The sequence below is a fragment of the Athene cunicularia genome, assembly GCF_003259725.1.
Source record: "Athene cunicularia isolate RWA chromosome 1 unlocalized genomic scaffold, athCun1 chr1_part2, whole genome shotgun sequence".
NCBI classification, from domain to species: domain Eukaryota; kingdom Metazoa; phylum Chordata; class Aves; order Strigiformes; family Strigidae; genus Athene; species Athene cunicularia.
Window position 1 is genome coordinate 7,113,615 of NW_020799092.1, and position 23,135 is coordinate 7,136,749.

Here is a 23,135-nt window from a genome sequence, read left to right on the forward strand (position 1 = left end):
CTTTCTTCCTTGGAAGTAACAGAATGAGTCTTAGTATCAGAGAGGTCAGTTTATGCACCTTATGACCAGAATTATTCATGAAAATTTCTTAAAAGAACTAGAGGTTTATCTTAGGTTTTACTCTTTTGCTTATGAGATTGGCATAGATTAGTAGAAGTTTACATGGAAGCATTGTGTTCTGCTTCTTTAACAGATGAACCTCCATCAATGCATGGGGACAAGTAGAACAGTGGCTTTAAAATGTCATCTTTATTCCACATATTTGCTCGCCCTGTATTTTCTGAGTCATGCCTACCTGCTTGCTTTATTGACTAATTTTTTTTTTTAACTGCCATTAACACTACAGAGTCAATACAGCTACAAAAGAAGGAATCGGACTCTGCTTTGCAGACATATCATCAGCAAAATAGTTAAGTACCATTTGCAATATGTTTATTACTAGAGATGATTTAAGGCAGAACAGACACAGCTTTATTTTCAAACCCTAGGCTAAGTTATAGCATTATAGGCAATTAATCAAAATATCATATTTTTAGGCAACTAAATTTGACCTCTAAAGCCACAGCAAGACAGAAAACATGGGACCCTTTAATGTCATTTTTACAGTCATTTATCTGACTATAACCACACTTTAAAGCATTAAGGTCAGTTGGTCATGAAGCATGAGCTACACTTCTGACTAGCATGCACCACATTTGACTTGAAAGTAAATAAGGGACTGACACTCCATTAACCTTCACAAGTACAATTATTTATCAAAACAGTTCAAAAGAGTACCCAACAGAGAACTGATAAATCTGGAAGCAAAAATCGAAAATGTAACGAACAAACTGAGCCTTTGCCAGTGATGAAGAGCTATGTCCCACAACAATTCCTGGGGCAAGTCCTCCAGTCAGTTTTCTAAAACAAGCATCCATTTTAAAGGACTTTCTCTTGATTCACATTGGCTTTGACAAAGTCTCAGAGGTATTTTTTGTTCTTTTTTATTTCTACCGTCTTCCTTGATAAGAATAGATGCTAACATCCTGTATTTACAGGAATCTAAGACTTTCCTCAGAAATACACAGAGAATTCAGAGTTATGACATGCTTGGTCATATCTACTCTCTTACACTTAGTTTCAGCACAATGACTACGCATGTTCACAATATTCCTACTTGGTAAGCTGACTGTTATCTTTATAAACTTTATTTATTACAGGACTTATGTATGGTGGTTTATAACCATGTGGTCTTCAAATTTTGTTAATTCTGTGAGATTTCTATGATATCCTTATGTTATGAAATTCTACCTGAATTCCTCTCTGAAGCATGAGGTTGAGCTGTTCATCAGCTGCTGTCATCTGCCATCAATTACTCTGACTTTTGACTGCAGTAGCACTCTGCATATCCAAAGAAGTGGGAGTTTGCTCAAAATCTTCCACCAAAAAGTGTGAGAAGGGAGAGTAGAAAAAAAAAGGGCTTCAACACATGAAGATTCATTCTTGATCAACTGGAAATTTCATCCATCATTGCCGCATTGTCTTGCATACTGGTCTTCCCTTGACAGTAAAGCACACACTTTTATTCCACTGTATCCCAGATGATGTCGAGGCTCTATCAGATGCACAGATGGGAAAAATCTCTAAGTATTCACCACTGGAGTTGTAGTTACTACAGCTCCAAAAGCAGCAGTGGTGTGCAGCAAATTAACTATCTTTCCTAGTCTTCTTTAAGATCAGTACTTCACTGCTTTGTAAAAATGCATCAAATTCCATGAGCATAAACAGCTATGATTTCCAGATGGCTCATATGTATACCTTCTTCCTGGTGGTCACAAGACAAAAACTCAAAATGTAAAAATAGAGACACAAGGGAGAAAGAATCACTTTAAAAGGAATGTGGTTTTCTCTTATTAAGTAGCCCAAAACACAGTAGAAAGAACAGAACTGTTGGCTAATATCAAGGTCACTTTCTACTAAGTGTCTAAGTAGAAAGACTGACTTGATAACTCCTTTTTAACAGAGGATTTATTAAATCCATAAAATACAGAAAAGCACAACCCTCATTATATCAGTTATCTTATTTCAGCTTATGCAAACAGTGGATTCCTTAAAGATCGTAAAAAGAAATGGATTTTGATTTCAAATCTGTTGCACACTTTACCTTGTACATATGAAAATAATTATGTTCAGAGGACTGAGCACTTTTTAAACATAACTCAGATAATTGCTATCATGGGGTCTGATGTTTATTTTTTTTGTATTGACTTCCAGATCAAATATCTTAAATTTAAAAGCTTTTATTCTGCCAACTCTTTGTCTTGGAAACTCACTCTGGACCTGAGACTCAATGTTTCTTCTTCTTCCTCCCTAGAAGAAAAGCCTGACAACTTCACTGGAAATTCTTTTGATATGCAAGAGACACTATAATCCATTTTTCTATTCCACAGCTATGCAGTCAGAGCTCTGCAAAGCAGCCCCAAGACTTATCTTCTGTCACTGAACTAAGCAAAAGACTGGCACACAAAGCCTTCATTCCATTCAAAAATTAAACCACAGCTAACTAGACAAACTAGTACCAGCAAGGATTTAACTGCAAGTTAATTGAACAAAACTACTTGGTTACATCTATGAAACTACGACTGAGCCACCCTGAGTCTGTTTTTACTTGGATATAGAGTTTTTCACTAGCATCTCAGATGCACCTGCTGATGCATCACTCTCATTACTGGAACATCATCTGTCATTAAGCAGGAGACACAGCTGTTAAAATGTAAATGTTTCCACTACTACTGGTTTCTGGAAAGCAAAACAATGGTAAAAAATTTTTAGAAAAATATGGTGGAGACAAGAAGTCCATATACTGAAAGTCAAGTTTCAGAAGAAAGGATGTGATACCAGTCTTCAAAAAAGCATTTGCTGAAGAGGAACTACATTTCTCTTGCTGCAGTGGCTAGTACAACAATTAGTAAGCTAAAACTGAATCAGAAAACATTTGAGTTACACATCAGGAATAACTTTCTAATGGTAAAGACAGCAATACCCCAGGACAGACAGACTGGTAGGTTGTAAGTGTCCTGCACTGTGTAACTTTTGGAAGTTAGTCTATTATCTGATAGAAATGACACTGGTACAGCTGATCCCTGGATCGAAGCTGGCACTGGATGACCTCTCAGCCCTGCAGTTCCATGAAGTTCAGGGTTCACATACATTGAGAAATAGATGGGCTCATTCAGTAGAGGCTTTACAGATCTTACTAAGGACTTACTAAGCTGGATCAGAGTTTTTTGGTTGTGTTTTGCTTTGAATTTTATATTATTTTATTTTCAAATAAATCAATAGGCTTGGGCCATTTTCCAAAGATGTGATTTGATAAGTTTCAAGCCAAACCTCTCAAGTTTTACTCATGAGATAAGTTCTAAACAATGAGCCAGATTCATCAAAGCTTTATAGACTTACTTAAAAGAAAAAGAAACTGATTCAGCCAACTCATTTTCAAGCCAAATCAGGCAGCTGAAAATCTATTCCTGAGATTTGGAAAATCTGTCTTTTTTAAAATTATTTTAAAAATATGTTTCAAGAGTCCCTCTTTTGCAGGGGCCTCAGGCAACTCTGTCAAGAATCTTTTTTTTTTTTTTTTCTTTTTCAGTCTGATTTAGGAGCAGTATATTTCTCATGTCTATAGGAGATAGATGTGTGTTTGTATATATATATATACATCTATACATCTACATATTTCTACAAATATACTTACATATATAAATAACATAAGGATTCAAGAACTTTCTATCAAAGGTTTGGTAATTAAAGCAGTGGGTTTACTTCTCAAAAATTTTAATAATGAATTTGTTTTTACTAAAAGGAAAAAAAAAAAAAAATCAATGTCAGTGCTGGACACCAATGTACTGTATTAATACACAAAGCTAAAAAGCTGCTCTCAGGCAGTTTTATCAGCCCTTGCATATAAAATCCACATTTCTTATTAGAGTACTGCCTAGTGAAAGATTAATTCCGATGTTCCTTCAGCTCTTGGTATCTCTACCAAAAAGGATAACACCTGAGCCAAACAAGTTAGTTTTTGTGCACACCCTACAAAAATCCTACTGGAATCAACAAAGTGTGACAAACAAGGCATCAAATAATTATTAGGGGAGAGGATGATATAGGCCTGGTGTGATCTAACCAGGATGGGTCACAGTGTTGCCTGTGGACAGGGGGGAAGCATGTACTGCCTAGCCCTACACAGTAATGCAGTTTCTAGCATCCCTCATCTGTTGAGCTGGAGAAAACCTGGGCTGAAAAAGCTGTGCTGGGGAAAGTGCTGTGCTGTGAATGTATTGATTTCTATGCAGAAGCAGAGGCCTCCATACAACTCTTCCCATTCATCTTGTAAATTCACTAGTAAATTCCATTTCAGCTGCTGAAAGTTGTTGGTACTATAGCACTGGGCACAGATTTAGCCCTGCAGACCATTAGATGGCTGACCCTCTATCCCAATATCAAGTATTTACTGTAAATGTATACATTGAAGCAATGAGAAACTGTTCAAAACCTTGCCATGCTTTCTTTTTCTGTTTTGTTCTTTTCAAGGAAACTACTTCTTCAAGAACATGGAGAGACCATGTGACTTTGAGATGGAAAACCTGAAAGATCACTGAGCCTACCTGCTAATGAGCAACTTGCTATTAAAATGAGCTCATTAGCTTTAATTTTTGCTGGCTCCTGATTGATTCATGATCCACTTATGTGGCCTCTGTAAGCTGTACATAAATTATCAAATGCATTGATTTCCAAAAATAATAAATCAGGAAGTCAGTCCTTTCCATATCTCTAGTCTAAGTGCTTAGCTCAACGGCCTTCAAAACTCATCCAAAGAAAACAATAACATCGGTGTTCACAGATATATTGCATCTCGAATGGCAAATATTCTACTGCAAAAAAAAGAGCTTTGCTGGCATCTCAGAGAAGCAAATAAAAGCTTTCCTCTGAAAACGTTACATACAAAATGTACAATACAAAATGCACAGAATTTTGCATGAATCTGTGTAGGTGGCAGCTCAAGAAATTCGCAGTAAGGAACAATTGTCTACAGCAAGGAAAAATCCAAGCTAGATGATCTTAAAGTCCTCTTCCATCTCATAATTAAATTTCCATAACCTTCTTCATATGACTAAAGTAGTGGAAGTCCTATGGCATCCCAGAGTCAGTGCCAAGTTTCTGATGTAAAAGCACATGCTCTTGTCAACTGATAACCTCAGCAACACTGGAACAGAACCCGCTAAAGACTAAAATCAGCAAAGTAAAAAGTCAAGGAGGACTCTTTCACCCAAACATGCAGACATAATGGTAGCATTTTCAGCATGTATGACTGTCTCCAATGCTAGATTGTCCAACCTGAGTTCACCTGGCCTCCCAACTGCTTACAAAAAATTGTAACAGAAATTAGTCCTTTGGACACATATACTTGCAAATTTCAAAGCACTTCGTAACACTGATTTGCAATAATTTGCCTGAGGTCCTGTGGGCCTTGATCCAAAGCCTATTACAGACAAAGTAGTCTTTATATTGACTTCAAAGAGCTTTGGATTGGACCCACAATGAATCACTGCATAGTAAGTAGAAAAATCAAGAACTAAGGTCTAAAGAAGAGATGTCATCCTCTCCTTAACACCTCAGTTTACTGAAAAAGACGGGATTGCAAAATTTATTTCTCCTGTTCTTCTGTATCACACTGCCAGCCCAACAAAAAGGCTATTGCCCTTTCCCCACTTAGCTGTATTTCTAGGATCATGATTTAATTCCAAAAATCCTCCAATGCAGTCTAACACAAGCGACCAACTACACTGCAGTGGTATCTTCATCAACTTGACCCTCAATAATACCAGCATGAGAGCAGCTCACTGGAGTGCCACTGGAAGAGAGCTATGTCAATGTATGCCAGCTGACGACAGTGCCAGAAGAGTAGGACGGCACACTCGCTCTTCAATAACAGTAAGTTCAGAACTAAATGCAATAAAAATAAGGAGTTAAAATGTGCAGACCAGAGAACATTGCTTAATCCCAGTTTACTGAAAGGACATGTCATTTTTAGAAAGTTGTCCAAACAACTGTCTTAATATTCTACACCAAAGTGGCTATTAATCAAACAACAAAGGCCCAATTAACACATAGCTGTTGTCACCTTGATGTTAAAAGCCTCTCCCTTCCCCCCTTTTTTCCTTCTTTCTGTCTTTAATGTTACAACCTAACCCAAAAATGCCTCAGGGCCCTACAGGGAAAAAAAGACAAAGATAGAGAGAGGGAGGGGGAGAGAGAGAGAAAGTGGGGAGGGGAGAAAGAGAGAGAGAGAAAAAGACTCTTAAATACCATCTCTCCTCTAGGCAGCAATTTCCACAGATGAAGAGGTCACCACTGTTTAACAGTGTGCTGCCACGTTAATTTAGTATGACAAGATAAAGCAGTAATCTCTGCTCGAAGAGGCTGTAAACCGCCTGCTATCCAGGGACATGCTCGAGTCGATTTGCACTGTATATCACTTTATACAATTGCCGTGACAAAGCCCCCTGAGTTCCCTCATGTAAATCTCTCTCTCTCTCCCTCTCAACTTCCCTGCCAGTCAGCATCGGATCTGCGGTAAGCTATGCAAACTTCATGTCTTACGCATGCCAATGGACCCCAAAGCTCCCCCCTGCACCCCCCCAAGAGAAGATGTTTAGGACTTTGATAATCCATTGATCCCACTTCCATATCGGCTTGTATTTTTCAATCTGTCATGTTAAATTGTCAGGGAGGGCGATTAAACCGATGTTTCATGTTCCAAGATTTGCGTTCCTGCGAATGATAGTTTTCAAAGCCTTTCTTGCTAGGTTCTGCTTAAAGATTATCCCTAAGAAAGCTGATGTGAATATTATTACTGGCATAAACCTGGTAATAAAACCATAAAGTGTTTTAGGTAAAGACATTTTAGAGATATTCAGGGTTACAAACATAAGAGTTTAAAGCGGGATAGAATCTGGAGTGCTTAAAAATAAAAAAAGAAGAAAAAAACCACCCTGTCAGACTGTGGAGTTTTCTCAGCATGAAGCAAAACAACATATGTAAAAGGGAAAAGGGAACTCACATGTCTATGTAAAATAAATATAATTACAGAACCACAGAAGAGGGCAGAGGAGAACACTGACCTGTGTAGTTAGACAGGAACAAAAAGAAGACAGACAGAGCATGTGCAGCAGTGGTCATGATACTGCCTCAAATAAAATGCAGTGAACAGTTATTTCGGATGAACAGCTAAGAAACCTGCCTATGTCTCCAGCAGTCTGCACAGCTGAAAACACGGGCTTCTTGTTGGGGAAATAGGGTGGATTTTTTGCAATATGTTGCAACTCTCATATGCCATACTGCATCTCTAGAACATGCAAGTTTTAAATTATGTCTCCTCTCTATTTCACATTTAATTTGTGTCATTTTCCTATGGCCTGCAGGCATGATACAAGTCACAGCACACAATATATCAAATACAGTGCCAAAATGTGAAACTGCGCACATGTATATATATCCACTTTCTGGATTAAACATAGATGAGGACATAAATAGAATTAAAACAAGCACAGCAGACAGGTTTCTACAGAGTAAGACTGGAAATTAACTACAGTTTCTTAACTAATATATTGCTAAGTCTATCTACTAAGCCTATGCATGCCATTTGGACTTGCCAGTGCTGCTAGAAAAATAACCCAGCAAGGCTAATTCAAATCTTTCAGACACAACAGGTTACATACATTGTGTCATCTTTATTGAATTAACTTTAATAATAAAGTCTGACATACGTTGCAGTTGACAGTAAGAATGACAAACACTTTATTAAGCACATACATTTCTAATAATAATAAAGAAGTAATTACCTAAATTTAAAGTGGGGAAAGCCACTGGAATCAATACCATTTTTTAGTACCAAGAGCATATGCTCAAAAGAGCCTTTTAAACATGCGTTGGATTGCTTCTGTTCTCCAATTCATGTTGCTAACTAACACATTTCAAACTGTACATGTAAGCGTAAAATTTATTTGAATTTTACACTGCTGGCTGGATATACAACAAAAGGTTTGCTTTTAGGGAATATCCAGTTCTTAAAACCCCACTGAGTACCATCAGTGATGGTTAAAAAAAGAAGTCTCCTGGAATATTCACACATGCGTGCGCGCACACACACACACACACACGAGTTTGAACATGGTTACTTCAACAAAAACATAAGAGTATATTTATATAGGAATGAGTTATTTCTTTTAACTCCACCATGTACTGTGAATAGGATTATTCTCACCTAATTTTAGCCGAGAATTAGATATTTAGTCTAAACTAGTCATCAAGGCTCCCTCTATAGTCACAGATAAGCACCTTCACAGAGTAATTCATCTTTCTTGTCTTAAGATGCCTATTTTAACATCGGAAAGGTTATTCTAGGAGGGTGGTTATCTTTTTCCAAAAAGCCCTGACACCTAACTTGCACGTATCTAAACTTCAGTGAACTGAACCCCAATCTTGCTGTATGCATTACTGTCTGCGACAAGACAATATAAAGTTAGGAATATATTAAAAAAAAGTATTTTCAGTTTTTCTATTTATAAAAGTAAAAAATATACCATGGATTCACACTCTAACATCAGCCAGATGCCGGACACAAACTCAAGTGAGTCAAGTGCTTCAAGCTCCGAGATACAGAATGCTTATATTCCCACCAGAGCTAAACACTATATAACAAATACTTACTGAGTAAAAATTAAATTATTACGAAGACGCTGTGAGGCTATGCAGGGCAGAAATCAGGAGGTCTAAAGCCCAGCTAGAAGTTAATCTGGCTTCAGCAGTCAAAGATAAGAAGAAATGCTTCTATAAGTACTTCAACAGCAAAGCAAAGACCAGGGAGAACCTCCATCCCCTGCTAGATGCAGGAGGAAACATGACAAACGAGTGATGAGGAAAAGGATGAGGGTGCTTAACGCCTTCTTTGCCTCAGCCTTTAATAGCAAGACTAGTTGTACTGAGGGAATCCAGCCTCCTCAGCCAGGAGACAGAGACTGGGAGAACGACCCCCCACAATCCAGGAGGAGACAGTCAGTGACCTGCTGCATCACACAGACACACACAAGTCTATGGGACGGGATGGGATACACCCGAGGGTGCTGAAGGAGCTGGCTGGGGTGCTCGCCAGGCCACTTCCCAACATTTACCAGCAGTCCTGGCTGACTGGGGAGATCCTGACAGATTCGAAATTGGCCAGTGTGACGCCCATCTATAAGAAGTGTCGGAAGGATAATCCGGGAAATTACAGGCCCGTCAGCTTGACTTTGGTGCCTGGGAAGCTGATTGAGCAGCTCATCCTGAGTACCATCACACAACACATATGGGACAACCAGATGATCAGGCCCAGTCAGCATGGGTTTGTGAAAGGCAGGTCCTGCCTGACAAACCTGATCTCCTTCTATGACAGGGTGACCTGCTTATTAGATGAGGGGAAGGCTGTGGATGTTGTCTACCTTGACTTCAGCAAGGCCTTTGACACCATTTCCCACAGCATTCTCCTGGCAAAACTGGCTGCTCACAGCTTGGATGGGCACACGCTGTGCTGGGTAAAAACCTGGCTGGATGGCCGGGCCCAAAGAGTTGTGGTGAATGGAGTTAAATCCAGCTGGCGGCCGGTCACGAGTGGTGTCCCCCAGGGCTCGTTTTTGGGGCCACTCCTGTTTAACATCTTTATTGATGATCTGGACAAGGGGATTGAGTACACCCTGTCAGTTTGCAGATGACACCCAGTTGGGTGGGAGTGTTGATCTGCTCGAGGGTAGGGAGGCTCTGCAGAGAGACCTGGACAGGCTGGAGCCGTGGGCCGAGGCCAACTGGAGGAGTTTCCATAAGGCCAAATGCCGGGGGCTGCCCTTGGGCCACAACAACCCCCAGCAGAGCTATAGGCTTGGGGAGGAGTGGCTGGAGAGCTGCCAGTCAGAGAGGGACCTGGGGTTGCTGATTGATAGGTGGCAGAACAGGAGCCAGCAGTGTGCCCAGGGGGCCAAGAAGGCCAATGGCATCCTGGCTTGTGTCAGCAATAGCGTGGCCAGCAGGGACAGGGAAGGGATCTTACCCCTGTACGTGGCACTGGTGAGGCCGCCCCTCGATTCCTGTGTTCAGTTTTGGGCCCCTCACTACAAAAAGGACATGGAATGACTCAAGCATGTCCAGAGAAGGGCAACGGAGCTGGTGCAGGGTCTGGAGCACAGGTCTGATGGGGAGCGACTGAGGGAACTGGGGGTGTTTAGTCTGGAGAAGAGGAGGCTGAGGGGAGACTTCATCACCCTCTGCAGCTACCTGAAAGGAGACTGCAGAGAGCTGGGGATGATGAGTCTCTTTTAACCAGGTAATGAGTGATAAGATAAGAGGTGATGCCCTCAATTCCATGGAAGATATAGTTTGGCTATTAGGAAGCATTTCTTTCTAGAAGGGGTTGTTAGGCATTGGAATGTGCTGCCCAGGGCAGTGGTGGAGTCTCCATTCCTGGAGGTGTTGAAGAGTAGGGTCGACATAGCACTGAGGGATCTGGTGTAGTTGAGAACGGTCAGTGTTAGGTTAATGGTTGGGCTGGATGATCTTCAAGGTCTTTTCCAACCTAGATGATTCTGTGAAAAAAGCAAATTCTCTGGCTAGTCAATTACCTCTCAGTCAAGGATTTTTTGGTTGAAGTTATCTAACTACAGATTTCTAAACCATAGGGATCAACAGCTGATCTTATCACTGAAAGCTCCAGTTGTAACCTATGAAGAAAATAGGCACTTCCATGGTGTGATTTCTCTGACCTACTTAGAAGTTCTGTTAGGACAAAATGAATCGCACTCCGCAGTTCCCTTTTTATTTCCAATAACCATAAAGTTAAAGGTAAAGTTACTAGCTTACCTTTGGACATATACTTTGTATACATTTAGTCTGACCAGTCCTCACTCCTGTGTCCTCACCCCAAAAGTGACATTGTGATTGACATACCATTGCATTATGTGTTAGTGACCATGCTTATGCTAATTTCCTTCCTGTATGAAAATCAAAATATTCTCTTACTGCACCGAGACCTATAATCAATATAAGTTTACTACTGCTGTCATATAACATTAATAACCCCATAGATTTAACTGAAAATTACACAAGGAACTGACTCCCTCCTACAGAGTTCCTAAATCCACTAAGGTCCACATTTATAATGGTTGTTTTCCAGAGACCCACAGATCCTAGGTAGCTAGATGCTAACATGAGGGAACACTACTGCCTTTGAACACAGATGGATTCAAACTTGAGCAACTCTCCTGATTACAACTGCAGTAGTTTAAAATGAAAAGAGCAAGAAAGAGGGAAGTTTCACTTACAGTTTCAGAGATGAAATACACACTTTAAATTCAATCTGAAAATCAACACAGAGGAGGGTCTGAAGCACAGATATTCTGTATTATTTCTGGCTAGCAATATTAATAAGCAATGCAAGCTTCTACTCCTGACACGACTTAGTGTACAGATACACATACACTCTACCACAATAATTCAAGCTTGAGATGTCAGAATTTACCTTCTGCTATAGTATTTATTTTGTGTCATCAAACTCCAATCCTACAAAAAGCTATGTGCAGAAGGAGTTATAGGCAGTGACTTCTCCTTCCCTCCCTCTCTCTACCATCAGCATTAGGTTCCAATCAACCACATTATTTTGCAGAAACAGGGTCATAAGCTAAGCATTCTGAGCCAGGAATGTTCTTTTTTCTGTCTCTATAAAAATATATCATGCTCTGGGTACAATATAAAGAAAGATAATAACACTGATATTAGATTTTATTGTTCTGTATTTTGGACAATCCATATAATTTTCCTGTTGCCTGTACAAACTACAAAAAGTTAATCTTTACAGTCTTTTTATCCTTGCGGTGGATTAAGTTTATAAAGCATTAAAAAAGGATGCTGAAGCAGACTATTTAAACGCATAATGACAGTCTTGTTTATACTGCTCTGGCAAAATTCATCCTTAGTTAAACTGGGCACAAACTGCCATCAGTTATGTCCACTGGTTTATCTAAATTCACAGGATTTATCGAGTCTCCTTTTTCTTTGCAAAGACCAAAACGCCTTATCTTGTTACACAACTGTACCTAAAGCAAAAAAGAAACAAAGAACTTAACAGTATTAAGTAGAATTCTGAAATGAGGCTGGCCAAACTATTCAGACAAGCTTGCTCCCCCAGAGATAAAGGGCTCTTTTCACTTAAGAAAGTTTGCTTCCTCTGTTTAATTGTCTTGAAACACTTTGGAACATTGGTTGGTTCAGAAACATTACAGCAGGTCAGTCTTCTCCCTTAGGGAGGTTTCTGTACATGCCTTACGAGTTAGCCCATCTATGTTAGATGCTCATACTTAAGCAAAAAGTCTATAGTCTGCTTTACCACAGGTCCTTCTCCAGCCATGAATCTCTAGAGAAAATTAATAAAAAATAAATTTATTACAGGGAAGAAGGTGGTGATATTTCATTGATATACGCAAGACAAGAGGAAGTAGTTAGCTCCATGAAAGAAAAAAAAATACCACAATGGGATGACATGACACTTTAAATGCTAGCAACTTACTGAAGCCACATTTTAATTACCACTACAACCATCATTACTCCTGGTGAATCTGCAAAAGCATTAGCAGTGGCAAGAAAAAATAGGGAAAGAAAGCTGGCCTTGGCACAACCTAATCCAGTTTAAATTTGTATAACCTGAGAATAGGTACTTAAAGATACAAAGGGGGAAAAAAAAGGACAGAACATTTCATTCAGCCATTAAAAGGACAGAAAAGAAAGAAATGCTTCAAATTGTCCCTGCAATGGGTAATATCTAACTAGGACACAAACATTTGATAGTGAGAGAAAAAAAACTGTAAAACGGGACTGTAAGTATTAAGTGTAGCAGAAGGTTCTGGCACTTCTAGGAGCCAGAGCTGATAATCACACAGATTCCCCCCAACCCTGAAATTCAAGAAGCCATGACCAATACTTCACAATGCATTTCAGTTTTGGTATATCTCTACTGAAAATAGAGCTGCATATCAAAAAACAACCATCCTCTAGTTTATTGACATTCTGTCCAAGCAAAGAGCACAATACTTTCTTTTACTGTGCAATGTCTTCATATGTGCTATTTACTAAAAGGCTTTAGAATGGATTAAATAATAAAAATGGCTAAGTTAAATATGACTATAAGCAGAAGAAGAAAATGGGCAAGGCAGAGAAAGGTTTTCAAAGGACAACTGCATGCAGACAGAAAGTGATGGAGTAATACTGTTCTTCTAAAGCTAGAAAGAGAGCAAAAGACTTTCTCACCTGCAGTGAAAAGAAAGGGAAAAAGCCACACCCCAGCTGCTTAAAAGGAAGCAAGGTGGATGTGAAAAGCATGTGCAGCACAGAGAAAGCACAAGGGGAAAATGTTTTGGAATGTCCAAAATGAATGGGCAACTACTGAAGCAAAAATGAGTCAAGGTGGTGTGCAAAAGTAGTAGTTCATACTGTGTAGGGTGCAAAACAGAATCACATTCCCACATGCTGCCTTGCTTTGAGGTACATGTAGGATAAGAGTACAAAGCCTGGTATGCTGCTCTCTATTCTGATAGTAGTTACACTGCCAGCCTATGGCCGCAAACTTCTTAACAGCAGAGAAGCTTGGCCAAAGGAGATAAACCCATTAGTTGAAAGTGAAATAATGAAAACTTAACTAAATTTCTGCTGTCTTCTCTTTCCAGAACCATGGAGAAGTGAGTGTTTAAGTGGCAGTAGAGTTTCTGCCTCACTGCCTACTGTAAAGATTCACTATCAACAAAGAAACGGCAGCATTTCATAATAAATTTGTGCCAAGTGCCATAGGTGATGGCCTGGACTGAAGGAGCTGTACAAAGTTCACAGCTACCATTTGAGTTCCAGGAGGATGCAGATGTCATATAGATCCTTACCTAGGCTATTTCACAGCTAGGAATTGACTACTGAAAGCAAAAGCTGTATCAAGAAGTAGGAACACTTAAATGCAGTCTCTTTACATTGTTGCTATAAACTAATCTCTCAGTCCTGCTGAGGCTTTCTCCATAGCCTAGTTTTCATCTTCATCAGTGCTCTTCAAATTGCTAGCTTCAAAATTTTGTTCCAAATTTGTGGTATCTCCTACCTCCCTCTGGAAGACATAATTGTCCCAGTCTTCTGGGTACTGGCTGCAATGTGCTGCTGTGGGCACGGTGCTACACTTCCAAGCAATGCAAACTGCACATACCACTAGGCTGACCTGGCAGAGCTGATGCCAATGCACTATTTCCAGTAAAAAACATACAATCCTCAGCAAAATTACCTAGCAGATCTTAGTAAATGTGTGCAATCCCAAACTGAGCCACTTACTCAAGGCAGTCTGGGTTGAGGTATTAATTTGGAATGAAACAACTGTGTCCACTGTGCATGTCCTAAGGCAGATTACTTTGCTTAGAAAGATGACCAGGGTTTTTTTTCTTTTAAGGGTTACATTTTTTTTTCCATACTACACTTTATAGTTCTTTTCTGTTCATCATAAGACAGACCATCTGGTTCAAATATTTCTACCAACTGTGGGTTTTAAGGTTTTACCTATCTTTTTTCCTGTGAAATTTTTCAGCTATTCATTTGAATAAGATTTTACTAGTATTTATGCAAGAAGCTTAAATAAAGATCTTTTCCAGTATGAAGTCAATGAATTGATTCCTAGGCATATAATCACTTGCAAACAATGGATACATACAGTTCCCAGCACTTCTATAAAACAAAGGTGTTTACTTTTCTGTTGATTATTTTCTGCTTAACTGCATTCAAATGAATCCATTAAAAACGTGACTGCTTCACAGTAAGATGATCTTCAGCAAAAACAAACAACTGCTGTTTCCACTTGTCTTCATGGCCTTTAAAAACTACAGTCATCTGCACCCTGTATTTCAGGCAATTTATAGATGATAAGTCTGGACTTGATTTGTTAATTTATTGTTTTAAATGTAGATCTAACCCTCCTGCTTGGGAAAAAAAAATAAAAATATTTTCCTACTTCATTACTTACTTATTGTCCCCTAACCAGCCTCTGGACTTTTCAGTCTGATCTAAACACCAGTGAGTCATCTCAAAATTCCATCAGCCCTTCTGCCTATTGACCAGCTGGAATGATATATCCACTCTGGTCCTCCATAGCCCCAAGTAAGCAAAATTCACTGGATTAATAGAGTGGTAGAATAAACCAAGGGAACTTCCATAAATTATCATATGGCTCCCAAATTGCTCTACAGCTTTGATCCCTGACTCACCTGAAGAATTAAAAGACTTTTTTATCATTTACGCATCCTATATAGCACCTGCACAACAAGTAGTTTGCAAGTACTTGCTAAACTACTATAAACATTACTTACGTACATAGATGGGATGGGATTGGAGAGCTGGGAGAATACAGATCATGACAAGGAGGACAGGCAGGTTATAACAACTTAAATGGAAGATATTTTGTCAGGCAGATACAAGAGGCATCAAAACTTCTTCTGGTTCCATCACAACTGGTTCTTAAGGGCTACAGAGAGTTTTCTAGAGTTTGGACTAAACGATATAGTAGGAAACTTCTACAGCTGTTCAATGGGTCCTGGCGGATTCTTCTTTATTTGTTTCCTTTCCTAATAGCCTGTAGAATCATTGTCTGAAATGGTGCAAGTGTAAAGATTGAAAAGATCAAAACTGAAATTGTATCTGTGGAAACTGCTTTCATGTGCTACTTTGGTGATGACATTTACAATGCAATGTTTGTAACAATGTAATTTCATCATCTTATAAATATCTATTTGCCATTAAGAGAGGAAGAACATGAAAAAAGACAAATGCAAACTTACCACCATTTCTACTTTGTTTTAATTGAACTAGTCTTGTTCAGAGAAGCCTATCTCTTACCAAAACAACAGTTTATAGTTTAAACTGTGAAATTGTATGTGCGTGTGTGTGTGTGTTGTAATTATGGTGCCTGCTAACAATTTCATACTGCCACATTGCACATATGGCTTCCAAGCTAGCTTTATCTGAATCTCTGTGAATCTATTCTCTGTGCTATTAAACTGAGCACATTCCACATCGTTCAAAAGTAATTACACTTTTGTCTAGAGTGTAGGAGACTGCTCTCCCCAAACAATGAAATTCTCATTATTAGAGCTGGCACAATAACGGCACTGGTGTTCACAACACTGTGCATTGTACCATCACAATAACTTATCCTAAGCTTGATGCACAAAGGTACACTGGAAATTAAAATTTCTCTAAAACCACTGTGGTTTTTTTTTAAAGAGACATTCTTTAGCTCAGTATAATTAGAGTCCTATTTGACTTTTAAAAAGCTATATGCATTCAGATTTCCATTTTCTTTGCAACTTCGGAATAACAGCTAAGTGCTGTAGTCGCACATTGTTCTGATCCAGTACTATTCACATGGTATTCACAGACCAACAGGTGAAGTGCAGGCCAGGATGTATATGATAAAACAATTCAAAGACAGCATTAAACAATATTTTATTTTGGACAAGTGGAAGAAAAGCATGAAGCAATGTGTTGGCAAGCTCTTTGACCAGTAGTACTGTTATTCTTAATATGACCAAAATTTCTTAATATTATTCCCAAGTTAGAGGAATAACTTAATTCACCACAGAAATGCAAGATTTTTTTTTAGTGTGAAGCAATAAAGCTACTTAAGAGTGCACTGCAATATTTACTATCACTTGAAAGCACTGCTGAAGATGAATTCTAAATCCCATTGAAAGTGAAGGACAAACATGGGCTAGCAGTGCAGTTACACAGTTTAGAACTACTGGACAGTGGCAAAATTACACCTTACCAGTTTGATCTTTTGGTCAGAATTTCCTTTTTGGTTTTTGTTTTTATTTGGGTTGGGTTTTTTTAATGTCGTCCAGCATTTGATTGATATTCTACAGTTAAGAAGAATGGTCAAATTTGACCACAGCATAATGTGTCCATGGTATGTTTAAATCAGTGCTTTTAGCTTTGACATCTCTTACTTGCAGAAATTAGCACACAGACATCGCTGGTGAGATCACTCGTCTTGAGAGGTTACAAACGCAACATGGTAAGGCAGACAGAAATAAATAAAATAAAACCTCATAACTTAGATGAGCTAACAACTATCTGCGCTATTCAAATACTGTAGCCTTATTAGCTTTCTTCAGAAGAGGGACTGACTGATACTGTAATCCTCAAGTGTTTCCCCACTAAGCTTATGGCCTGCTATGAATGTGCTAAAGGGACTTGATATATTCTAGGTCGAATGATCTGTCTTGCATTTTCTACTAAGCCTTTGGTTTAAGTCTGACAAATTGTTGTTTCTTTTCTTATCAGTGGAAGAGCTTTCCTACTTAAAATAAGTATCTATTTTCTTCTATCAAGAGGGAGAGAGTTTTGGATAGAGTTGCCCCTGCCTTTCACAGAACCACAGAATGGTTGAGGTTGGAAGGCACCTCTGGAGGTCATCTGGTCCAACACACATACTCAAGCAGGGCCACCTAGAGTCAGCTGCCTAGGACTGTGTCCAGACAGCTTTTGAATATCTCCAAGGATGGAGATTCCACAACCTCCCTGGGCAACACATTCCTGTGCTCAGTCACCCTCACAGTAAAAAGCATTTCCCGATGGAGCCTCCTGCATTCCTGTTTGTGGCCACTGCACTAACCTTTATCTGTCTGCAGTTCCTTCATCCTCAGAAATACCCTGTTCATTTTGATGGCAAGATGGGCTTCGCAGCTTTTTGCCAATTTCGGTTAGGTCTGAAGATTTATTTCCAGGGATTTTGAACTCCTTTTATAAAAATTTACCCAGCATTTTGAGCTGTGTCTCTATGTTAGCAGTTGTTACAGCTTCGTAAAGTGCAACAGGGTAAATTTTCAAAAGTCTAAGTCAGGTAAACTGTTATCAGTCTGGTTCAGTCAGCCCTTTACCTTAAGAATCTTAGGATGTCCCAGCTGGCAGAACTTGTAAAAGGAAGAACAGCTGCAAGTAACCTATGAAACAGAGGGTCAATTAGCAGCTAGAAAAGTGAGGCCAAGAAATTGATTCTCAAGGTTGAAGTTGTTTTCCTAACTGCATCTTCATGACCCAGTGCTGATAGGCAGACTATGAGGAAGCAGGGATGGCTGTGGTGACAAGAGGAATTCAGCTTATGCAGCCTACTGATGGGACAAAGCTGTGTAATTCCATAACTCTTCCAGATCCCTTGGCTGTGGCTTTCTGCTGAGATTGTTCTCTAAGCCAAATGGGTGTTGTACACGTAGCTAACACAGAAAGATCTCTCTGAATCTAGAACATGACTATCTAAGAATCCCTTCAGAGAAGTGTCTTAGCCAACAATCACACACAAAGCAGTATAGTTTAGAGGAATGCACCAGGGTGATGCACTAAATGATTCTGGACTGGCTAAATATCTAATCCTGCCTTATTGGATGTTGGAGAGATCTGTAAAGTTGAAGAGATGTGTAAAGGTGTACCCTGCAAGGACAGCACGTGGCTGCAAAACAAGAACCACATAGTCACTTGCAGACTCAGTCAGTAGGTGTAGTAGTACAGCTGACAAGCTGCTAAGAAGTGCGAAGCATACTGCTGGAGTTTATCAATAAAAGTCTACGGGACCACACTGTGTGGTGGTGTGTGCACATGTACACACACACACCTGGATTTGCTTCCCAGAGACTAAAATAGCACAGAATGTCAATTCAAGCAGTATAAAAATGACCTCTGTAATGCTACCAACGTGAATACCCTTTGGGAATGACTCATAACTGCTAATCACCCAAACTGAAGTAATCTGAAAGTTATCCAAGCACTAGGTTCAGTTACTTCTTAGTCCTGTCTACCACAACAGCAGAGGGAGTGATTATGTATATTTTACTCATTTACACTGATCACTTCCTTCTTTCTGGAGACACATAGGTTACATGCTTTCTGATCTACCTGGATGATGATTTTTACAAGACACTCCTCACTAAAACAGAGATATTACCAAAATGTCTTATTTCATACAAATTGGTAACTTTTTTAAACACATATGAACACAAAACCAGTTCCTACAACCCACCAAACATGCTTCTGAGAAGCCTACAGCATCTCACTACTGCAGCAAAACTGTCTGAAACATGAAATAATGCCTTATCTTCTATTACAAAGAGACAGAACACACTGTTTTGACATCACATTAAATATAGCCTTCATAGCAGGAAGCCACACTAGATGATCAGCTAAACTTCTTGATCTTAAAAACTATAAATGAATAAAGAAGTTAATTAAAAATCAGTTAAAGAGAATTTAAGTGTTTCATCAGGGCGTAGCTAAAATACTCCTGTTGGGCTCCTTTAGAAGACAGTGAGTTTTAATTTCATTAGGGTCTGATTCTACACTACTGGTGTCATCACAAGTTTCTCTACTGACTTAAATGTTCTCAGGAACAACCCCTTATCTTCAGTACATTCTCTTAAAATAGGCCAAAATACAGCAAAGCTCATACACTGGTTACACACCCTAACATCTCACTGGCTGGAACTGTATATTAATGAATTACATCTCCATAAAACATATGATAAAGGATGAGAAGTAAACAAGCTAGAAAAAGATAATGACATGTCTGTCCATGAGTAATTTTTCCAATGATGTTCTTTCTTCATTTAAAGTTGCAACAGGACAAAGCAAAACTAAATATTCTAAACCACTGTCTGAAATTAAGCATTAGACCAGAAAGGAAGAAAAATGGATCAGAATCAGTGGGTTATTTTGTCTAAGAGTGCAGTTTCAGTGACTTGGTCCTATGAGAAATAATAATCCCTAAGGCTTTTTACTTAGGGCTTGTTACGTATGCATAATGAGCTGTAAGGGCTTAAATACCACTATGAAGCTCTTGCAGGCTTTTACGAGAATACACTATCACCTAGGCTTTTTTAAAAGCCTTCAGATTTGCAGGTCCATTCATTATCTTCACTTAAAGTGAAATTGGCAGTGCCCTCGTCAAAGTGAGGGACTAACAGAAAAGTTACAGTCAATTTGTAAACAGGCAAGAGCTGTGTAAGTGTGTTCACAATAGACAGCTTTGCCGAGGTGCCCAAGTCCTGGGATTTCAATGCCTTTCCCTACACCTTTCAATCTTTATAAAAATGTTCTACGGTAGTCAGCATGAAGGGCCCAAACACATCATGTTACAGTAGTGACACTACCATAGTAGTGAGGAACCCTGCACTGCTTTTTGTTCTTTTTGTTCGTCTGCTTTTAGATAAAACCAGTTCTGGACTTCCAGCAGGCTGCTAAATGTAAGGAATTAAGTGCACAGTGTCATTTGTAAAGTGCACAAAAAGGTGGGAATTCACAAGTGAAAAGAGTAGTAGGCTGTTTTAATTCCATAAGCACAGCAAATTTTCTTGCAGGTATCTGTGGCATGTGAAATACACATCAGATGTGAATTTTTAAAACCAGCAAAATCTAAAGTTGCTTTTTCTACACTTTATACAGATTTCCATGCCTTACTATTGCATAAAATCAAGCATTGTGGTCATATTTCAGACACCACTCCAAACATGACTCTCACCTACAGTGTTTCAAAATCATTTACTGTTTGCTGAACACATACACTTCAAATTCACATCACTGTAGCTAAAAATTTTAGCACCCTAAATGCCAGCAGGCAAAGGTGAGGAAAAGTGGAGTTTGCGCTGCAAGTGATTTATCATTTGTAGCAGAGGGTAAAGGCAGTTCAGCTAGGTCAAAGCTTTCATGCTATTGTAGCATGTTCTGTACGTGTAACTGTGCACTGTACACTCCATAAAGTACAGATCTGGATGCCAAGCTACTGTAGAGGCAGAATTCAAAGAATAGATGTAAGCACAATAGACCATTAGCAAACCTACCATTGTGTTGTGCTGAGAAGTGGGAGTCCTATGGCCACAGTTCTCTTGCGTCAGCAGAGAAACTGGCTGAAATTCCTCAGAGTGAGGCTTGTTGGGAAAACTCACATGCAAGGGAAGGTGAAAGGCTGGGAGCCCGTCACTCTCCTCTTCTCCCACTTTCTGTCTGCTTGTCACCATGGCTACCTCTCCATCTGCTTCCCCATACGGAGAGGCTGGTCGCTTGGAAGACATCCTGGAAGGAACAAAAGAGGAGAAAATAATGAAACCTCCAAATAAATCCTTAATGCCGTCATTGTGTGGTTAGGGGCCATTGTAACAGAAATGCCTTTTTTGTGCTAGCAGAGAGCAGGAAACCATCCAAATACCACTGCAAAGCATACACAATTGGGAACAATGGCCAAGCAGGTAGCAACAGAACAGTGGCTTGTTTGTTGTGAGAATAATACACTAATATAGCACTCTCTTGTATTCTGGCTTCTTAAACATGAAAATTCACCTAAGAAGGCTGTGTATAAAGAAATGCAATTGCTTTTAAAAAATACCCATCTGTTTTTGCATTTGCAAGAGACTGTAAGAAGATAGAATGTCTCCTGATACAAGCTATTGTCAACTTAGCTTTTAAGGAATAATCCTCTGCACGTATTTAACCCAAACTGATAAAAAAATAAAATAAAATAAAATACAATAAAATAACTTGCTAGCAAGCCAGAACGTCTGTGTTTATAGAGCTTCATCCATATGAACAACAGTGTGTTATAGTCATGTTGCAAGAATCCTTTCAGGTTCACAGATCTGGGACAGTTAAGCAATTAACCATTTGGACATTAATAATCCAAGCTTTCTGAAAACACAAATTCAGGGTTGCACTAAGTGAATGAAGATTTGCTACCAAGATACCCTATACTTCCTACCTATAGCCAGATCAGGAAAACACACATGTAGATGTAGTTTACATCTGTATCTATATAAAAAAGGATACACAAGGAAATGAAGTAGAGTACATATTGTAAAAATCACACACAGATCTTGACTTAAAATTCAGGCCCACATTCTGAATTTTTGAGACTGCCTGATAACACTGTCCTGATAGCCTATGTGTATCTTCAACTTTTAGAAACTAAGACTGAAAGAATCCTTACATCATTGGGAAATCCAGTTTTCATCCAAACCAGACACTACTGAAAATTTTAAAGGACAGTCTGAACCCAGAACACTTCCAGCTTGGTCTTCAAAATAGAGGGGTCCAGTGAAGTATTAAAATGCTGAAGACTTTTGGGATTAATTACAGCAACATTGTTCATGAAAATCAGGGTGTATGCATGGATGGCATAATGGGCCACTGTGCTAAGCAGGGGCATCTGTAAGAGAGTGGAATGACAACTAAGAAAATCTATAGGCATAGTCAAAAGAAGAAAGAAAAAAAAGAGGAATATTTCATGGAAAATAGGAACTTATGAACAAGGAAACTGAAGACTATTGTATGTACAAGTTGAAAAGACAGGCTGAAGTAATACTGCTCCTCCTCAAAAATCTAGTATTTATGATTCTAATTACCCCATTTTGATTTTCCACTTCACAGTTGAAGGACTGCATTTCAAAAGCCCGGCAGCCTCTTGAACCATGTGTGGGGCTGCTGTGAGGTGGAGCATGTCCATACGATTTGGCATATTGAGCACGAAATGGTTCTTAGCAGCAGTCAACTGGGTCTGAAAACAAACAGTGACTTTAAACAGCCCTTTGTTAGGACTTATTTTGTTTCTAATGATCTCATTTTGAGCTTTGCCTCCTGAGCCAAGTTAGATTATATTTTAAAACAACAACAACAAAAAAATCCCTAGCAGAACATACACTCAGCTGCACATCGCTTGTTCTGAACACCACCTATTGCCTGTACATAGAGAAGCAATCTGTATTTTCTATTAATGTTTGACTTAGTCCAACAGACTAACACTTCATACATCCTACCTGAATTCTGTCTTTTAGGCTTTCCCACCTACGTGTCTGCAGTGAAGCATATGTATGAAGACAGAGATCACCAGATAGACTCTTACTGGCAGTTTTCTAGTAGCCCACTGAATTCAGTATTTTACAGCTATGTTTGACATGACAGATCCCAAGCTTTTCTTCTGCAGGCACCATGCAACTCCCTCCTGAAGTTAATGTGAATTATTCATA

The 23,135-nt window shown here is 39.1% G+C and overlaps 1 protein-coding gene across 1 annotated transcript in view; it reads right to left on the minus strand.

The window, feature by feature from the left end:
• SOX5 (SRY-box 5) overlaps positions 1-23,135 on the minus strand; it is a 263,340-nt gene that overhangs the window by 233,456 nt on the left and 6,749 nt on the right. The window contains exon 2 of the mRNA XM_026868079.1: positions 20,961-21,192. Within this exon, the coding sequence (XP_026723880.1) occupies positions 20,961-21,192 (232 nt within the window). The remainder of the gene's footprint in view (positions 1-20,960; positions 21,193-23,135) is intronic.